This window comes from Rattus norvegicus, chromosome 4 (assembly GCF_021556685.1).
Source record: "Rattus norvegicus strain SHRSP/BbbUtx chromosome 4, alternate assembly SHRSP_T2T, whole genome shotgun sequence".
In the NCBI taxonomy this organism is placed as follows: Eukaryota; Metazoa; Chordata; class Mammalia; order Rodentia; family Muridae; genus Rattus; species Rattus norvegicus.
The window spans coordinates 157143665-157164061 of NC_141537.1; the positions used below are offsets into that span (position 1 = coordinate 157143665).

A 20397-nucleotide genomic window follows, 5' to 3' on the forward strand; every position below is an offset into this window, starting at 1 on the left:
CCTTCATTTTGTCAGTTCTGTTCTTCTAGATAAACTTAATGTAGACATCAAAAAAAAAATAAACGTAGTACTGTAACATTCAATACTAAGTGCAAATAAATACCAATTTACATCTCTGCATACAAAACACAAATGGGCGGAATAGATTTTAAAACAACATCCAACTATTTGCTGTCAAAAAGAAACTCACTTCATAAAAAAGATAGCACAGAAACTGTATTGCGTGAAAGAAAAATTATAGTTAAACTAAACAGAACTCTAAAACAAGAAATAATTACTATGCCCTTATCTGACCAGTAGATTTCAAGCATTTTAAACATAAATAATTCATTAGAAAGATCCACATGTAAATGTATATCCCCCAAAAGTGGGTTCAATGATTTTCATAAAAAATAAATACAGCTATGCTAAAAGGACAAATAGGTATAAATGCAAATTATTGTATAAGTAACTTCATATATAGTGTGCATTGATAGATGTATCATCCGTACCAAGAAATCTTAGATTAAACTGCACCTTGCATCACACGGCTTTAACATCCACCTACAGAATGCGATATCCAACAGTGATGAGATATACATTCCCATCAGCAACTGATGGGGGTTTCTTTAAGATAGATCTCAATTTTAGTTCATAGAATAAATGTTAACCAGTTCATACTTTAAATCATGTTATCATGATAAAAAACACTATCATCATAAATAAATAATGAGACAAACTAGAGAGCATACACAGGTATTTATACCAAATAATATTCTTGACAGTGATCATTGAAACATTGACAGTATCAGAAGCATGTTTTTTTTTAATTTCTAGAGTCAATAAAGCACACCAGAATTTGAACAGTCTACAGGGAATGAACTTCTAAGAGGTCTGTGTATAGTAAACCCCTACACTAAATAATCAGAACCCTATCAAATAAATAGCCCTATGCTGTATCTCAAACTGTTACCAAGAACAGGACAAATACAAAATTAGTGAAAGGAAGGAAATAATAAATATGGCTGAAAGTAATGGTGGGGACAAAAGGAACAATAAAGATGTTTGCTAATTGAACCAAACTTAAGAAAAGAAATATTATTGCATAAAGACTCAAAATAAGGAATGCCTCCTAAGCCATTCTATGAATCTAGAATAACCCAGAGACCACAACTAGACGAGGAAACAGTGAAAAGAAAACTTCAGACTAATTTACCCCATGGACATTAAAGGAAAGTCTGCATTGAAATTCTTTCATGCCAAATTCAACCAAACATTAAACAAATATGTACCATGATCAAACTGATTTCATACTAAGAATGCATGGGTGGTTTCACATTTGTAAGCTGAGAACCGTGAAACAGCATATGAACAGAATCAAGAGTTAAGAATCACATGGTCATCTCAGTAGAGCCAACAAATCATCTATTTTCAAGACACTAAGTACAAATGGTCAAGAAACACATGCAAAGATGCTCACCATATTTGGCTCTCAATAAATGCCGGCTAACACTATGTTGAAAGTTCATCTCACCCATCAAAATGGTTATCATCAGGAAAGCAAATATTGGCAAGGTTATGAGAACAAGGGAACCTATATGCACAGCTGGTGAGAAGGTAAATTAGTATGACCATGAAACTCAGAGCTTCTACAAACACCCAAAATGAAAGCAGTGTATAGTGCAGGCATGCTACAGTCATATGCATGTCCATATGAATCAAAGCTAACATATAATAGAGATCTACATCCCCATGGCAATCTCAGCAGTTCTCAACACAATTTGAGCAATGGAGCCAACTTTAATGCCTAGTGATGGATGAGTGTTTACAGAGACTCTCTTATGCAATGTATAGAAGCATTACCTGTCAATAAAATGCTGTTGGCCTATTACTTCAGGCAGGAAACAGGGAGTTAAAAATTCTGGTACAGAGAAGATTTCTGGTATAAAGTCAGGCATGGGGGGTTAACCTCAAACTGAGGAGAGGTAACCAACAGAATAGAATAAAAAGGATAATTAATGGTGACCTACAGGAGCAGCCAAAGTTTTGGACTAGACAATTATTCGTAATAATCCAGTCTCGGAGTCATTATTTCATGGACTTGGGCACAGGTGGAAAAGCCCACTGTTACATGAGTGGATAGAGAAAATCGGAAATACATGCACATTTACTCACAACTTTTAATCAGATGATTATAAGAAAGCCATCTTGTGTATAGAGAGATGAATGGATATAGAAATTGTCAACTAAAGAAAAAAGTATAAGACTAGGAGAAAATGTCCGCCATGTGTGGAAAGAACACAGTGGAAGTAGAAGGGTCTATTAAGGAAGAAGGAAGGCAGCACGAAGCATAGGATTGGGTAGTACGGTGGATGAGTACACTCAGAGTACTTTACATTAATATATGAAAAGGTCCTCATCAGCCCATTAATTTGTACATTCATTATGCACTAAAATTTATATATGTAAAAAAATTCATTATATATTAGATGCACAAAAAATACTTCCTTTGTCTCATAAAAATAATTCACCTCCCTTTTCTCTCTTCCCAAGTATAAATATTTGCCTCAATTCTGAAAATTTGGGGTGTTAGACATCAATTCATTTAATGAAATTTCCCTCCATTTTTAATAAGATATACAAAATATTCAATCATTAAAAGAGATGGGAAAATCTGCTGAGTCATCACAGAAGAGATATTCTGCCTAGGCAGTCTACGGCATAGTATTTTCTTGTTTCTCCAGGTCTACCACAAGGAGGAAAGTTCATGTATCCATTCCTCTTGCACAGCAGAAAGACACGCAGAGGAACATCATACGGCCTATGCTGTTTACTCCCTCAGCAAGAGCTACATCTACCTTGACACAGAAGCTGGCGTCTTGCCCTGCAACCAGATCCACACAGTTCAGGCGCATTTTATTCTGAAGGGGCAGGTCTTGGGAGTGCTGCCACAGATTGTTTTCCACTACCTGGTGAGTTCTGGGTCCAAGTTGGAAAAAAGAAAAGAAAAGAAAAGAAAGAAAAAGAGAAAAGAAAAGACCATGTCTTTCCTGACTCATTGAGATCTAGGCTGGGTATTTCTGCCTGGAGTACAATAGATTCTTCTATTTCTTCTAGCACAGTTAGAAGAAAGCCTTGCAAAACACAGATGTAAGTTTGGAAAATACTTTCCATTGTAGGTCATGGCCCAGGGCAGCATCCTCCAGACTGGAAACCACACTCATCAAGTGGAGCCAGGAGTATGTAAGTGTTTCCTCACACCGAAACATTTCTCCAACTGAGTGTCCACATACGCACCATGGAATCTCATGACTGAACAACTAGCAGTGCCATCATGTTTGTGTGTCTCCGTAAACATTCTCCACAGTAGGATCTCATGGCTCTGCCCTCTAATGTGAGTTATTACTCATACCATGACCTTCAGGGGAAAAGTCCCAGAGTCCCAAACTGAGTATCCTTTGACATGGTGAAATATCTATTGTGAATAAGTAACACCTGAGTACACAATGTACCTCGAGATATGACCCATGTGCAGAAACTGTGCACTCACATGCAGATTATTCCCAACATGGCAAAGGAGTTATCTTAGTGTCTGTCCAAAAAAATAGTAATAATCTGTAGCCTTGGTATTTCCCATTCTGCTACAATGGTTTTCATGTATTTGATTCATTTTTATTATTTTTAAATTATGTGTGAAGTGCTTTGGGTAACTATCGGCATGTCAATACAGGTCCTCTGAAAGCTAGAGGCATCAGATCCCCTAGTTATCCTGGAGCCAGAATTATAGAGATCTGAACACCCTCGTGTGGGTGCTGGGAATCAAACTTGAAGAACATTAAGTGATCTTAACTTCTGTTCTCTCTCTCTCTCTCTCTTTCTCTCCAGTCCTTTATTTTTACCTTTAAAGACATTTTATTTATTCTTTGAAAATTACATTCATTTATTTATCCAATGTATTTTAATCATACACTCTCCGCACTAATCCACTCTCTCCAAATCCTCTCTGCCTACCACACCAGGCCCCTTTCTTATTTTATGTCTTTTTTAACCTATTGAATTCAGTGAGTGCTACCCATACATGAGGAGGTATTGGGCCAGTCCCTGAAACATGGGCAGTCTACCAGGAGCCACATCACTGAAGAGATCTGACTCTTCCTCCTCTCAGCAGCCATCAACTGTGTTAGCTCCTTAGCTAAGAGTGGGTCTTCACAAACCCCTCCCCTTCCATGCTGGAATATTGATGGATTGGCTGTTGTGAAGGTCTTGGGCAGGAAACCATAGCTGCTGTGACTTCTGAGTCAAGTCACCCTGTCATCTCCTGATACTTGCTCAGTTCTACTGAAACTTGACTCACTTGTCACTCCCTTAATCGGGCCTCTTCCACCCACTCCTTAAAATCCCAAGTCACCACTGAATCCTGGTAACCTCGATGCTCTGTTCTGGTCATCCTTCCCTTCCCAAAGAGCACTTACCACATGCAAACACATTTTCTTTTTTTTTTTTTTAATTAACTTGAGAATTATATACATTTCGAGTGTTATTCCCTTTCTCGGTTTCCGGGCAAACATCCCCCTCCCTCCTCCCCTTCCTTATGGGTGTTCCCCTCCCAACCCTCCCCCCATTGCCACCCTCCCCCCAACAGTATAGTTCACTGGGGGTTCAGTCTTAGCAGGACCCAGGGCTTCCCCTTCCACTGGTGCTCTTACTAGGATATTCATTGCTACCTATGAGGTCAGAGTCCAGGGTGAGTCCATGTATAGTCTTTAGGTAGTGGCTTAGTCCCTGGAAGCTCTGGTTGCTTGGCATTGTTGTACATATGGGGTCTCGAGCCCCTTCAAGCTCTTCCAGTTCTTTCTCTGATTCCTTCAACGGGGGTCCTATTCTCAGTTCAGTGGTTTGCTGCTGGGATTCGCCTCTGTATTTGCTGTATTCTGGCTGTCTCTCTCAGGAGCGATCTACATCCGGCTCCTGTCAGTCTGCACTTCTTTGCTTCATCCATCTTGTCTAATTGGGTGGCTGTATATGTATGGGCCACATGTGGGGCAGGCTCTGAATGGGTGTTCCTTCTGTGTCTGTTTTAATCTTTGCCTCTCTCTTCCCTGCCAAGGGTATTCTTGTTCCCCTTTTAAAGAAGGAGTGAAGCATTCACATTTTGATCATCCGTCTTGAGTTTCATTTGTTCTAGGCATCTAGGGTAATTCAAGCATTTGGGCTAATAGCCACTTATCAATGAGTGCATACCATGTATGTCTTTCTGTGATTGGGTTACCTCACTCAGGATGATATTTTCCAGTTCCAACCATTTGCCTACGAATTTCATAAACTCGTTGTTTTTGATAGCTGAGTAATATTCCATTGTGTAGATGTACCACATTTTCTGTATCCATTCCTCTGTTGAAGGGCATCTGGGTTCTTTCCAGCTTCTGGCTATTATAAATAAGGCTGCGATGAACATAGTGGAGCACGTGTCTTTTTTATATGTTGGGGCATCTTTTGGGTATATGCCCAAGTGAGGTATAGCTGGATCCTCAGGCAGTTCAATGTCCAATTTTCTGAGGAACCTCCAGACTGATTTCCAGAATGGTTGTACCAGTCTGCAACTCCACCAACAATGGAGGAGTGTTCCTCTTTCTCCGCATCCTCGCCAGCAACTGCTGTCACCTGAGTTTTTGATCTTAGCCATTCTCACTGGTGTGAGGTGAAATCTCAGGGTTGTTTTGATTTGCATTTCCCTTATGACTAAAGATGTTGAACATTCCTTTAGGTGTTTCTCAGCCATTCGGCATTCCTCAGCTGTGAATTCTTTGTTTAGCTCTGAACCCCATTTTTTAATAGGGTTCTTTGTCCCCCTGTGGTGTAACTTCTTGAGTTCTTTGTATATTTTAGATATAAGGCCTCTATCTGTTGTAGGATTGGTAAAGATCTTTTCCCAATCTGTTGGTTGCCGTTTTGTCCTAACCACAGTGTCCTTTGCCTTACAGAAGCTTTGCAGGTTTATGACATCCCATTTGTCGATTCTTGATCTTAGAGCATAAGCCATTGGTGTTTTGTTCAGGAAATTTTCTTCAGTACTCATGTGTTCCAGATGCTTCCCTAGTTTTTCTTCTATTAGTTTGAGTGTATCTGGTTTGATGTGGACGTCTTGATCCACTTGGACTTAAGTTTTGTACAGGGTGATAAGCATGGATCAATCTGCATTCTTCTACATGTTGACCTCCAGTTGAACCAGCACCATTTGCTGAAAATGGTATCTTTTTTCCATTGGATGGTTTTGGCTCCTTTGTCAAAAATCAAGTGACCATGAGTGTGTGGGTTCCTTTCTGGGTCTTCAATTCTATTCCATTGGTCTATCTGTCTGTCTCTGTACCAATACCATGCAGTTTTTATCACTATTGCTCTGTAATACTGCTTGAGTTCAGGGATAGTGATTCCCCCTGAAGCGCTTTTATTGTTGATGATAGTTTTAGCTATCCTGGGTTTTTTGTTATTCCAGATGAATTTCCAAATTGTTCTGTCTAACTCTTTGAAGAATTGGAATTTTGATGGGGATTGCATTGAATCTGTAGATCGCTTTTGGTAAAATGGCCAATTTTACTATATAAATCCTGCCAATCCATGAGCATGGGAGATCTTTCCATCTTCTCATTTCCATCTTCTCACGTCTTCTTCAATTTCTTTCTTCAGAGGCTTGCAGTTCTTATTGTACAGATCTTTTACTTGCTTGGTTAAAGTCACTCCGAGGTACTTTATATTATTTGGGACTATTATGAAGGGTGTTGTTTCCCTAATTTCTTTCTCGGCTTGTTTCTCTTTTGTGTAGAGGAAGGCTACTGATTTATTTGAGTTAATTTTATACCCAGCCACTTTGCTGAAGTTGTTTATCAGCTTTAGTAGTTCTCTGGTGGAACTTTTGGGATCACTTAAATATACTATCATATCATCTGCAAATAGTGATATTTTGACTTCTTCTTTTCTGATCTGTATCCCCTTGACCTCCTTTTGTTGTCTGATTGCTCTGGCTAGAACTTCAAGGACTATATGGAATAAGTAGGGAGAGAGTGGGCAGCCTTGTCTAGTCCCTGATTTTAGTGGGATTGCTTCAAGTTTCTCTCCATTTAGTTTAATGTTAGCAACTGGTTTGCTGTATATGGCTTTTACTATGTTTAGGTATGGGCCTTGAATTCCTATTCTTTCCAGGACTTTTATCATGAAAGGGTGTTGAATTTTGTCAAATGCTTTCTCAGCATCTAATTAAATGATCATGTGGTTTTGTTCTTTCAGTTTGTTTATGTAATGGATCACGTTGATGGTTTTCCATATATTAAACCATCCCTGCATGCCTGGGATGAAGCCTACTCGATCATGGTGGATGATTGTTTTGATGTGCTCTTGGATTCGGTTTGCTAGAATATTATTGAGTATTTTTGCGTCGATATTCATAAGGGAAATTAGTCTGAAGTTGTCTTTCTTTGTTGGGTCTTTGTGTGGTTTAGGTATAAGAGTAATTGTGGCTTCATAGAAGGAATTCGGTAGTGAACCATTTGTTTCAATTTTGTGGAATAGTTTGGATAATATTGGTATGAGGTCTTCTATGAAGGTCTGATAGAATTCTGCACTAAACTCGTGTGGACCTGGGCTCTTTTCGGTTGGGAGACCTTTAATGACTGCTTCTATTTCCTTAGGAGTTATGGGGTTGGCAAACACATTTTCTATAATTTAGCTTCTATTATTCATCTCCCTTCATGGCCATGTCAACTGCAGGGAGCACAATTGAAACCATGCACTGTTTACAGGCGTCTCACCCAAGATAAGGACAGTAAAACTCTTCTTCATATTGAATTAAAACCAGGACTGGTTAGGAATAGTTATATGATCACTCTCATAGCTTCAAAATTATTATTGACACTGACTAATAGCATGTTCTAGATGTAAACCTGTGTGCTCCATGCAGTCACAGATAACTTTCAAGTAATTTCTAGAAGTGGTTGATACTCAGTGGATACTCAACAAATTCACTGAAAGGGGGCTTCCTTGTCATTGATCAATTATAAAAACTATTCAGTTGTTCAATAAGATATGCAGTCAGTTCTTCAACAAACACTAAGAGGGAATCAGAGCATCGATCTTGAGAAGTTTTATGAGTCCCCTCAGGGTCACCAGAAACAATAAGTGAGACTTCAAAATGCATAAAGTTCTCTGAAGAGAAGTAAATACTGTGAACATTGCATTGAAAACCAGTTCAGTACAAAGCAATGCCTGTTCTATCAAATGTGTCTGGCTCCTCTGAGGTGATTATTAATTTTCAGCTCGCCAAGTACCAGGATTTACTCTTATCATTTTTCCTTTTATCTGAATAATAAATAAAAGGGACAAAAGCCAGGGTTGTCTCATCATTTTTATAACAGGAAGATCTAACATGCTGTTTGAGATGCCGAGGTATAAAAGAGATATGAGGTTAGTATATGATTGGCTATCAATAACCAATATAACTTTGACAGTTAACATCCTGGTGGGAGATTTTCTTTGAGATACCCTCCTGAGATCATTAGCAAACAACTAACCGCAGGACAGGAAGACACCTCTCACATCTAGACAGTCCTCCAAATCCCTGTGTTCAGTTATTTGTGTTTTCCTGTCAGTATTCTGACCCATAACCATCTCTTCCCATTCCCTCCAGCTCAAGTACAAGGCAACTTCGCCTTGGAGATCCCTGTGGAGTTCAGCATGGTTCCCGTGGCTAAAATGCTCATCTACACCATCTTGCCTGATGGAGAAGTGATTGCAGATTCTGTAACGTTTCAAGTTGAAAAATGTCTTCGCAACAAAGTAAGGGATTTATTACCTAAAGTTTCTATTTAAAACATGGGAGTCTTAAAGACACAGATTTCAGATCAATATGCTAAACCCAGTCATTGCTGTGTGCCTATTGGCAAAGATGAGAACGGTTCCAGAGTGCCAGATTTGAGTTCACAAACCACACACATGGTCAGAGGTTTAAGAGAAAGGAAACAAGGAGGTGGACAGCAGGGGAGGAGAATGAATCCTTAGTACCTACTTTAACATTGTGAAGCTTACTTTGTGCTGTATTTATCTGTGTATGCACATGCACATGTAAATGAACACTTGTGGCAGAAAGAGAAGTTTTAGAAGTCCATGTTCTCCTTATTCGTGAGTCACAGAGGTCATGCTCAGGTCAACAGACTTGCCGGCAGGAGCGTTTACCCACTGAGTCATCTCATAGACCCTTAATGTCCCATGAACTCAGTCACATAATCCAGTCAGAGGACCCAGGCCTATCAATTGTTGGTGCCTTTATTTCCCTCCAGTTTTTCATTATGATTTTTCTATACGTGTGATAAGAACCTAAGGCCTTTGCTATTGAATGTGTGTAGCATCATAGATCTTTAGTACCTGTTCACATTAGGCCGTTGAAACTGTGTCTGTTGGTGAGCATCTATGCTTTGCTTGGTCTAGAGTAGTTAACGTTGCCTCTGATCTGCTTTCTTGGCCCCTTTCACTGCAAACCAATTTGCTTCACTCACTGAAATGAAATAGGAAGCATTGAGAGATGAAGATGAATGGTAGATGATCGGTAGACAGACAGAAAGGCAGAAGTAGACTTATTTCCAATTGGAATACTGATTTTTCTACCCCATGTATAAGATTCTTTGTGAAAAAGTCCTTTAAAATGAGTAATTTTGTTGGGGGTTTTTGTTGTGATCCCTTTATGCCAACACTCAGGAGGCAGGCAGATCTCTGAGTTTGATGCCAGCCTGGTCTACAGAGTGAGTTCCAGGAGAGCCAGGGCTGCACACACACACAAAATACATTGTCTCAAAAAAACCTCACCAGAGAGAGACACACAGAAAGAGAAGGGAGAGGGCTGGAGGGCGGGACAGAGGAAGGAAAGGAGAAGGACAGGGACAGGGACAGGGACAGGGACAGGGACAGGGACAGGGACAGGGACAGAGAAAGATAGAGATGGAGAGAGATAGGAGGGGAAGATGGGAAGGGGAAGATGGGGAGGGGAGAGGGAGAAGAGGAGGTGGAGAGAGAGGAAGTGTAACTTCAGGGCTGCAGAGATGGCTCGGTAGGAAATAGCACTGCTGGCACTGAATTCTGATCCCAGCACTCATGTAAAAGCCAGGCGTGACCAAAGGGTCCTATAACCCCAGTGATGTGGAGGTTAGAGGCAGGAGAATTGCTGGGACTTGCCTGCTGCCAGTTTAGTTCCATGGACATTCTCAAGAGAATAAGGCACTGTGTGTGAGCAGGGCACCCAAACCCTCCTCTGGCCTCTGCTGGGTGCATGGATACATACACCCGCACACGTGTGTGCATTGCTGAACAGTCACATACATGTGCACAGACACCAAAAATGATCTATTCGCAAGATTTCGGGGATCTGAAATTGTCATTTGTTGCTTTGGAGTTTGACTGACACATTTCCTGTTTTCCTAAATCAATCCCAGGGGAGAAAGGGGAAACAACAAAGCTCAGTTATGCTTCTGACAGTATTCATAATCTGGAAAAACACATGTGTCTGCAGAGTTCCCGGGTGACTCCATGTGGCAGGTTTCAGGGCTGCAAGGCAGGAACCCAACCCCTGCTAAAGCTTGATTTTCCTTCCCCCAGGTGCACCTGAGCTTCAGCCCATCCCAAAGTCTTCCAGCCTCACAAACCCATATGCGGGTTACAGCTTCTCCTCAGTCCCTCTGTGGCCTGAGAGCTGTGGACCAAAGCGTGCTGCTGCTGAAGCCTGAGGCTGAGCTCTCCCCTTCCTTGGTGAGTCCCCTTTAGCTTCTGTTCAAAAAAGGTCAACAGAGTGGGCTCTGGGCCGGAAGTGGCCCTAGTTCTGATGAAATTGCTTGTTCGGCCCCGAGAGCTCTTGAACACTAAAATACTGCATTTCATGCTGACAGTGTCTGTAAGGGAGCTCTTCACTCTAAAATCCCAGAGAACAGATCAGAAAACTTTAGCCAATAAACTGAAGACAGAGAAGGAAAAGAGGCTCTCTGAGTTGTAAAAACTTCTGTGCCTATACTGGACCTGTCCTCCCACAGAGGTGGCTTGTCCTCTGCATATGTACATGACAGAGCTTTTCAGACTCACACGGCATGTGGGAGCCAAACGAAAACGTTTATACGAATAGAATCTTGCACATCTCAAGAGTTCTCCAGAATAAGAAATAAAAGGATATATAGTGGTTTAAAAATTTAAATTTTAAAATGCAAGGTTCTCACCTCGTTTTGAAAATTCTCAGAAGCACAAGTGAACCACGCACTATTTACAAGAGTCTCACCCAAAATAATGAAGAAAACCTCTTCTTTATATTGAATTAAAAACAGGACTGATTAGGAATAATTTTATGATCACTAATAGTGTAAAAATTATTATCGATAATAGCATGTTTTAGAATGTAAGGTAGACATGTAAATTTAAAAACCGATATCTTTAGTTCCGATACTGCTGGGAACTTACCAGTCCTAAACTGACACATAAGTTAAACCAGTATTTAATTAGTTTAATCATGAGATTTTGTGATGCACGTGCAGAACATGCTTTGGAAAGTATCCTGCTAAAACGTTTCTCTGTTTGATTTTTACTTTTTCCAAATATTTTAAACAAGAAATTTCCTGACCAGTTGTTTTTAGCTGACAAATACAAGCATTTAGTTTTAAAACAAAAGCGTTGTTTAAAAGGGGTGGGGTTTCCTTGCTCAGCCCACACTGCCCTCTCCATGCTCTGGGTATCCACACTTTTGATGAGGACAGCTATTTTCTTGAACATTCAGGTATTTGTGGTGATCACAGTGATTTTTTCTTTTGAGAATCCTCGAAGAAACCCAAGAAAGAGGACCCTGCCAGAGCCAACCAGTCAGTCAACTCTGGAACCACAATGTCAGCCAAAGATAACTCGGAAAGTGCTCCAACATGCCTTCTCATCTCCTGTCTCTTACAGATATATGATCTACCAGGTATGCAAGACAGCAACTTCATTCCAAGTTCTTATCATCCATTTGAAGACGAATATGATTGTTTGATGTACCAACCAAGAGACACTGAAGAGCTCACATACTCAGTACCATATGGACGAGAGAAGGATGTCTACAGATATGTGAGGGTGAGCCATGCTGTCTATTGACCTGCTGCTATGTGAATTATTTAGGTTTAATGAAGCCCTATATTAGTAAAGAATTTTAGGCTTAGACTTAGGGTTCACTCCTAAGCTTTCCAAAATCTATATCTTTGAAAGTGGACAGTCTAGACTATTGTTTTCTCTCTATGGAGGAACTGACACAGAGAGGGGAACTGACTTTATTATTATTATCATTATCATTATTCTTATTAACTATTATCATTATTATTAATGGTTTTAAGGACAGGCTCTCATTATGTAGCTCTATGTTGTCCTGGTTCTCACTCTGTAGACCAGGCTGGCCTCAAAGTCACAGAGATCTGTCTGCCTCTCAAGTACTGGGATTAAAGGCATGTGCTGCCAAGCATGACTGTGAGCGACTTCTTTAAATGGCAGCACTGTACGAGAAAGCAGGCCTGCAAATGAGCCTCTCTATAAACTTTATGTTCCTCACCACACTCCAGGAGTATGAGACACAGAATTTGAGTAGGAATTCTACTTGAACATGTAAAACTGTATGTGAAATAGTTACTGAGATTTTTTATATAGACTTTTTCTCACAATTTTGAGATATTTTGCTTGATTAGTACTTTTCTTTCTAGGACATGGGTTTAACAGCATTCACCAACTTGAAGATCAAACATCCTACATATTGTTATGAAATGAACATGGTTGTACTATCAGGTAAAATTCAAATCTATATATTGAGAGCAACATAAATGTGAATTGTTTATGGAAGCTGGTAAAATGAAATTGGTGCACATGTAGAGCATCCGTGTAGAGGAAAAGAGACCAAGTTTACCAGAATGAAATGTGCCCAGAAAATACGCTGCTACTACAAGGAAGTTGAAGGCTGAAGATCTTTAAGTCAATGTTAAAAGAAGACAAAAATGCCATAGTCATTGTGGTACAGGGTCATTGTGTGAAGTGGGAAGAACTTTTGCAGATGGGTCATGAGAGGTGAAGAGAGTTCCCTATGCATTAGAGAGGAAAGGGACAGAAAAGTCAGGCATTGCAAATAAAGGAGAGGATAGGAAGAAAAAAAGCACACTCATATACTAACCAACTAACCACTTAGTCTTCCCCTCTTCCTCTCGTCTGAGTTCCTTTCAGAGTGACTGCACCATTTGCATCCCCACCAACACTGAATGAGGGCTCCCTTTACCCATATCTTCTCCAGCACTTGTTGTCAGTTATTTTGTTGCCCTTAGCCATCCTGATTGGGGTGAGATGAAATCTCGGTTGTTTTCATTTGCATTTCCCTAATTGCTAGCATAACAAACAATGTTAAAAGTTATGTCTTAACCTTTTATTGTTTTTGAAACCACTGTTCAGGTCCACAACACATTTTTTAAGTCAAGCTGTTTGTTTACTCCACTCTTTTTTATCAGTTCTTTATATAGTTGGGATATCTATCCTCTATCAGATGTATAGCTAGCAAAGATTTTTCTCCCACTCTCTGGGCTTCCACTTCACTCAATTGATTGCCCTCTAGTTGTGCAAAAGCATTTCAGTCTTTTAAGGTCTCCATTTGTCAAGTATGTACCTTAAACTCTAGGTGAATGGATCTCCCTCAGAGAGTCCTTTCCTACACATGCATTTTGTACGGTTGCTGCCTATGTTTCCTCTACTACCAGTGTTGAGTTTCATGTTGAGGGCATTGATCCATTTGGTGTTGATTTTTGTGCAGGGTCATAGATATAGGTCGACTTCCATTCTTCTATATGTGAACATTCAGTTTTCCCAGCACCATTTGTTAAAGACACTATCTTTCCTCTGGTGTACATTCTGTCATCTCTGTCAACTATCAGTTGGCTGTGGTTACTTGAGTGTGTTTGGGTCTTGTATTTTTTTCCATTGATCTATATGTCTATTTTTTTGTGTTTCCCATGCCGGTTTATTACTCTACCTCTGTAATATAACTGGAAATCATGAAGCCTTATCTTTATTATCATTTATATTCTAAATATTAAATGGATTATTATGACTTAACATAAAATGAAACATTATTTTGACTGGACTGTATTAATTTAACTCATACTAGGTTGAAAGAAAATTGAAATGTCTTCACAAGTTTCTAAAAGCAGCAGAACCTGAGGCACTGTGAGGACTCTAAACAGTGGAATAAAAGGGAAACTATCCCTGTAGCTGTTAAGGTGATGGGTGTAGAATGTAAAACACTAGAAAATAGTTCTTGACGGTAAATATAAAGACCGAGGTCGGGTTACAGGTTGTGGCGATCACAGGGAAGGAACTATAGAAATGCAGCTCTGTGTGTGTATGAATTAAAAAATAGGGAGAGATTCTCCATGCTTAGAAGTCAATAGGGAATACTTAGGTGAAGCCCTAACTAAATCTGCATGTAAACTCGTTCTTGAAAAAAAAGCAGAGTACAGAACCTCAATCGCCAGCTTTAAATCTACATTCTTGCCAGTCCAAACTCAAGTCAATGCTATGATTCTTGGGTAATAGACTTTCTGTTTCTAACCCAAGAGTTTGTACTTATACCTATTCCCATTTTTTATATAAATTGAAAACCTATTAAAACATTGGGTCAATCCTACAGATCTTAAGAAAGAAAAAAAGATGGCAAGAGTATCTCTGACGACAATGTAGACATCATTCAGCTCTTTTCTGGAGTGATTTTCATTGTAGCCATGAGATTCGTTACCTAGGATCGCATTACGGATATTCATTCCTTCTGTGGGAAACAGTAGATCTGTAAGCATTCACTAACCTTCCAATTTCAACCCAGGAAAATATGTTTCATAGTTCCTTCCAACTCCAACTGCTCCAGATGAGGTTTCACCTTGTTGAAAAGATGTTGCTTAGTCTCCTCCAAAATGAGTGATTCGGGGCATCATTTCCAGTGTAGCCATAATAGTGTCTAACAGTCAGGAAGAAACTGAAGATTAAGGTACATTTACACTGTACCATTGTGTCTCACTGTGTGTTCATTTCTTCCATTGTAACTTCATAGCACCTGCTGTGGAATCTGAACTTTCACCAAGAGGGGGAGAGTTTGAAATGATGCCCTTGGGAGTAAATAAAAGTCCACTACCTAAAGAGCCACCACGTAAAGATCCACCACCTAAAGATCCAGTTATTGAGACCATTAGGAATTATTTTCCTGAAACCTGGATCTGGGATTTAGTCACAGTAAAGTAAGTGATTTCCATTCGTATGATTTGGGCTAGGTATAAAATTTTTCTTTATTTTCTTGTATTTCACTAATTAATTGATTTTTATCATAAGCAAAGAAATTAGTCATTTACAAAACCATAGCATATCAACCCAACAATTATAAAATACATGTATTTCCATCATTCCCAGAAAATGCACATAAAATGTATCATGTATCTTTCTGATAGTTAAAACCATTCAGGATCACCATGTTGAAAAGTAGGTGAGGCCATCTTACATGGGGCAGACCATATACATCATAAAACTGTTGAATATTTTGAACATGGGAATTCAGAGAAAACCTCAAATCTATGTTCAGCTTTCCACTAACATATGAACTTGGAGATGTTGTGGGGCTACGACTTGAGTTGGAGAAACAAGATTTCATTCTTCCATCTGGAGCCGCATTTACCCTGTTCACTTCCTACCACTCCTTTGAATGGCTCATGGGATGCTGCCTCGTCACACTCAGTTATCACCTCAGAGAAAACTCACTCATGTGTTCCCTCTCTCTGCTTCACACTTCTGTTCTCCCAGCTCCTCAGGAGTGACTGAAGTGGAAATGACAGTCCCTGACACCATCACTGAGTGGAAGGCTGGAGCCCTCTGCCTGTCTAATGACACTGGTCTTGGCCTCTCTTCTGTGGCAACTCTCCAAGCCTTCCAGCCCTTCTTTGTGGAGCTCACAATGCCCTACTCTGTGATCCGTGGAGAAGCCTTCATGCTCAAGGCCACAGTGATGAACTACCTCCCTACAAGCTTGCCGGTAAACGCCTTTCCGAACTAAGGGTGACCAGAGGGGAAGAGAGCAATTAGTGTGTGTAGATTATGACTAAGACTTAAATGAAAAGGAGAGAGAAAGGAAGGAAAAGATTGTATTGGACCAGTCAGCAAGGGGTTCTAAATGCTTAAACAATTTCCAGAGTCTAGCTACATATATACAGCAAAGGGTTGTTCAACAATATGGACACTACATAAAATTAGGTGACTTGGCCAGTATTTAACCAGCATGTACTGTACTGACAGAGATAGGATATTCCAAGTAGCCTCTGTATACCATCAAAGGACATGGTTCACATAGGTATATGAGGTTGTTGTCAGTGGATTTTGCTTTTGTTCCAGGTAAGTATATACTTAAAAATAGTAGTTAAAAATCTAGTACAGTAAATGTAGTACTGCCATCAAAATAAAACACATATAAATTGACACATATGTAATTATCTCCTCAATGGTTTGTGTAGATAATACAAAGATGATAGCTGAATAAATTTCTAGACATGTATCTGTAGATGAAATCTAGGCAAGTCTTCTGTGTAACTTACATGACATTTTAGGCATGCCCTCTATCACCTCCTGGACTCTTTTGCCTACATACACTCTATTTGTATGCACTCTATTTGACCTTCTATGGCAACATTGTTTTCATTTATTTAGTTTGCTATTTCTTTCCCTGTGGGGCCACAGATGGCTGTGCAGCTGGAAGCTTCTCCTGATTTCACAGCTGTCCCAGTGGGAAATGACCAAGATTCTTATTGCCTTGGTGCCAATGGGAGGCACACCTCATCCTGGTTGGTAACTCCCAAATCTTTAGGTGAGTGAACATTTTGTAAGTGGACTCTACCCAGAAGAGGTGAGGGTAGCAAGGTTCTTTCAGTTAGTTTCTTCACACTGGGTTCCCAAGAGGAAGCTCTCAGTCATTGCTATTTCTGGCCAATGCTTACCCCCTTCTTCAATACAAGACAAGCTATTGACTCACTCATAGATCTGAGGATACCCTGAAGATCTGTCTTTGGTGGATGTTAGGGTCCTAGAAGATCTGAGCTCAGCTCTCTGGATCATGTGTTTCAGGGAATGTGAATTTCTCTGTGTCTGTGGAAGCACAACAGTCCCCAGAGCTCTGTGGTTCTCAGGTAGCCACAGTGCCTGAAACCGGGAGAAAGGACACAGTAGTCAAAGTCTTGATAGTTGAGGTGAGTAAACTTACTCAGTCAGCAGTGTGCTGAGTCCAGAAAATGGAACACTGTTGACTATATACATAACATATAACTATATAATAATATACGACCTTGACATAGTTCATAGCTGGGGAATCCATGCTTTTAAATCCATATGTGTTCTGTCTTCTTTTCCCTACCTAATCTTTTAACTGAAGCATGGGGTGAGGGGGGATAATCTAACCTTGGCTATCTTCCTAAAGCTAGACCTCTAATGATTATGCCCCACCCATTTTTCTTTATTATCTTTCCCTATTATGTTTGTTTTGACCTGGCATGCCCAAATTCTCACATGCTGAAACCATTCTAGCCCATGACCTCACAAGTAAAGCTGTCACTCAAAAGATAAAACAAAATAAAACAAAACAAAACATAAAACTGCCTCCTGCAATTCTGTGTTTGCACACACTGTGATTTCTCATGTCATGTGATTTCCTATCCTTTTGTCCAAGCCTGAAGGAATCAAGAAAGAGCATACCTTCAGCTCACTTCTCTGCGCATCAGGTGAGAATCTTTCAAAACAACAATGAAATAATAACTTAAGTTGCGTACTTAGAGATCTTACAATATTCCTATAAAATAATCAGGATCTACAGACCTTATAACCCCTAAAAAAACTAACAAAACTGAGTCTTGTAAATTAAGATCATCACTTACTCAATGCAGCTCTCAAGAGTATTATTTATGCAGAACCTCACACTGTAGCCCTTTTTATTTTTAGAATACAAAAGCCTCTTCTTCAATCTCAATACTTAGCAAGTTATAGATAGAAAGTGAGTAAGAAGAGGTCACAATTAAAATTTTATTTTAAAAGAGGTAGGAATGGGAATATAGAGAATACCCTGAGAAACATATTTGTTTTTTGTTAGATCATAAATAAAAGCAAAGATTTATATGACTGAAAAATTTCATACGTAAGCCAAGCTAAATCATGGTGTGCACTTAGCATAACATTGTTCTCTAGTAGTTGTTTTTATACTTTGCTCTTTTATCCTTGTTCCACACTGGAAGACAACGATTGCAAAGGAAATATAACAACACTTGGTACAAGAGGAAGCTCACTATCCCCTATGAGGGACAAACATAAGGTCAGGGACTGTCCACTCACAATAGTGGCTCTACGACCAGCATCTCTGTTAGCCAATGCTTGTAGTGTCTACGCAAAACATATTTGTCAATAGATAAAAAAGCCAAAGATAGGATAAGAAAAGCCCTATTCTTTTCACTGGTCAATTGTGCTTCCCCTCACCATTGCTGATTACAATGTAATCTACCCATCATCCCTGCCTTAGAAAGCCATCATGACAGCTGCATGGGAGGGAACAGAAAGCCTCCCAAGCTGCTCAGGGAACAAGGAAGAACAAAAGCTGGCTCAGGATTTCTCCACTCATTTATTGTGACATATTGGATGTTTCTTCACATTGCTTTGTTGTAGGATTCCGTCATTGTGATAAAACACAAGGACCCAAAGAAAATTGGAGTGTTGATCAGCTTACATGATCACTGTCCATCACAAAGTGAAGGCAGGCAGGGATCTGGAAGCAGGAACTGAAGCAGAAGCTATGGAGGGATGCAACAGCCTAGCTTGCTCTGCTCTGGCTCAGTTTGCTTTCTTAATATAGCACAGATGGTGCACACCGGGCCAGGACCTCTCACATCTATTATTCATTAAAAGAAAAAAAAAGCTTCAAGATGGGCTTGCAGCCTAGTGTCATGGAGGATTTTCCCAATTGACGTTCCCCATTCCCAGAAAACACAACTTATGGCAAAGTTCACACACACACAGACACACAGACACACAGACACACAGACACACACACACAGACACACACACAAACACACACACGTGCGCACGTAAGAGAGAGAGAGAGAGAGAGAGAGGATGTTCCTAAACCAAAATTCAATAAATAACACATTTTCATGTGTCTATTTAAATAACTAATTAGGGTTTTGACAGAAGTAGCGTAACACAGGTCACAGAGCCTCAGACGTTCCGTTTTGGACAGATGCTGCGCTTCAAAGCAATAGGTGATAAAGGGGAAGAGGGTGGAGTTTGACAAGGCAGTGGTACCAGGGAATGTCGATTTCTGATATTTAACCTCAAGATCATTTTTCTATGGTGACAAGAACTCAAAGCTTAGGGCACAGTTTTGAAGCCACTGATCTTAGGGCACTTTAGATATGCAGAGAACAGAGATGATCATCTACCTGTCTGTTTTGTTTATTAAGATGCTGAGCTGTCAGAAACATTGTCTCTGCTGCTTCCACCAACAGTAGTGAAAGATTCAGCCAGAGCACATTTCTCTGTGATGGGTGAGTCAATCCATCTCTGAAGGACTTGGAACAATTGTCACTACCACTGCCCTGCCCCCACCATGATTTCAAATATAGCTTTCAAACTACTACCCTTGATCTCTTTCACAACCTTCTTCTGACTTTATCCCCTCAATATCCCCTGGGATCCAAAACATGTCACCCATAAAACACCTTCACATCACTGAGAAGTGATTCTAATAAAGACATTACTTTGTTCTTAAAGATAATGGCTATTCTGATGTCCCACCCTCTCAATTCCAGGTGATATCTTGAGTTCAGCCATAAAAAACACACAAAATCTTATCCAAATGCCCTATGGCTGTGGGGAGCAGAACATGGTCCTTTTTGCTCCAAACATCTATGTTCTGAAATATCTGAATGAAACTCAACAGCTGACAGAGAAGATCAAGTCCAAGGCCCTTGGTTACCTCAGAGCTGGTCAGTAAGTCTCAGAAACTCTGCCTTGTTCTTGTAAACATTCTCTCTACAAATGGGCTGAGCATTGGATGGGAGAGCTGAGCAGTGTTCTTGGTCAGTCCTATAAGCCAGGGTATGTGAGGGTATCTCTGACTTCAGATTTACAACCTGCAAGTCTCTGCCGTAATCGTTTCCTTAGAACACATCCAAAGCGTTCTCTTCCAGGTTATCAGAGAGAACTGAACTACAAACACAAAGATGGCTCCTACAGTGCTTTTGGGGATCACAATGGCCAGGGTCAAGGAAACACTTGGTAAGAGGAGTCCACTGTATGCTTGCCCTTGTTCAATTCTTGTTCCTCACGGCAGCT

The 20397-nt window shown here is 40.1% G+C and overlaps 1 protein-coding gene across 3 annotated transcripts in view; it reads left to right on the forward strand.

Moving 5' to 3' along the window:
* Mug1 (murinoglobulin 1) overlaps positions 1 to 20397 on the forward strand; it is a 53831-nt gene that overhangs the window by 17874 nt on the left and 15560 nt on the right. For all 3 annotated transcript variants that reach the window (XM_087658519.1, XM_087658520.1, NM_023103.1), the window contains 14 exons: positions 2724 to 2951; positions 3159 to 3222; positions 8657 to 8805; positions 10615 to 10764; positions 11941 to 12102; positions 12720 to 12801; positions 15098 to 15281; positions 15838 to 16066; positions 16765 to 16891; positions 17149 to 17270; positions 17747 to 17798; positions 19524 to 19607; positions 19872 to 20048; positions 20253 to 20340. In XM_087658519.1, coding sequence (XP_087514645.1) covers positions 2724 to 2951; positions 3159 to 3222; positions 8657 to 8805; positions 10615 to 10764; positions 11941 to 12102; positions 12720 to 12801; positions 15098 to 15281; positions 15838 to 16066; positions 16765 to 16891; positions 17149 to 17270; positions 17747 to 17798; positions 19524 to 19607; positions 19872 to 20048; positions 20253 to 20340 — 1898 coding nt within the window. The remainder of the gene's footprint in view (positions 1 to 2723; positions 2952 to 3158; positions 3223 to 8656; positions 8806 to 10614; positions 10765 to 11940; positions 12103 to 12719; positions 12802 to 15097; positions 15282 to 15837; positions 16067 to 16764; positions 16892 to 17148; positions 17271 to 17746; positions 17799 to 19523; positions 19608 to 19871; positions 20049 to 20252; positions 20341 to 20397) is intronic.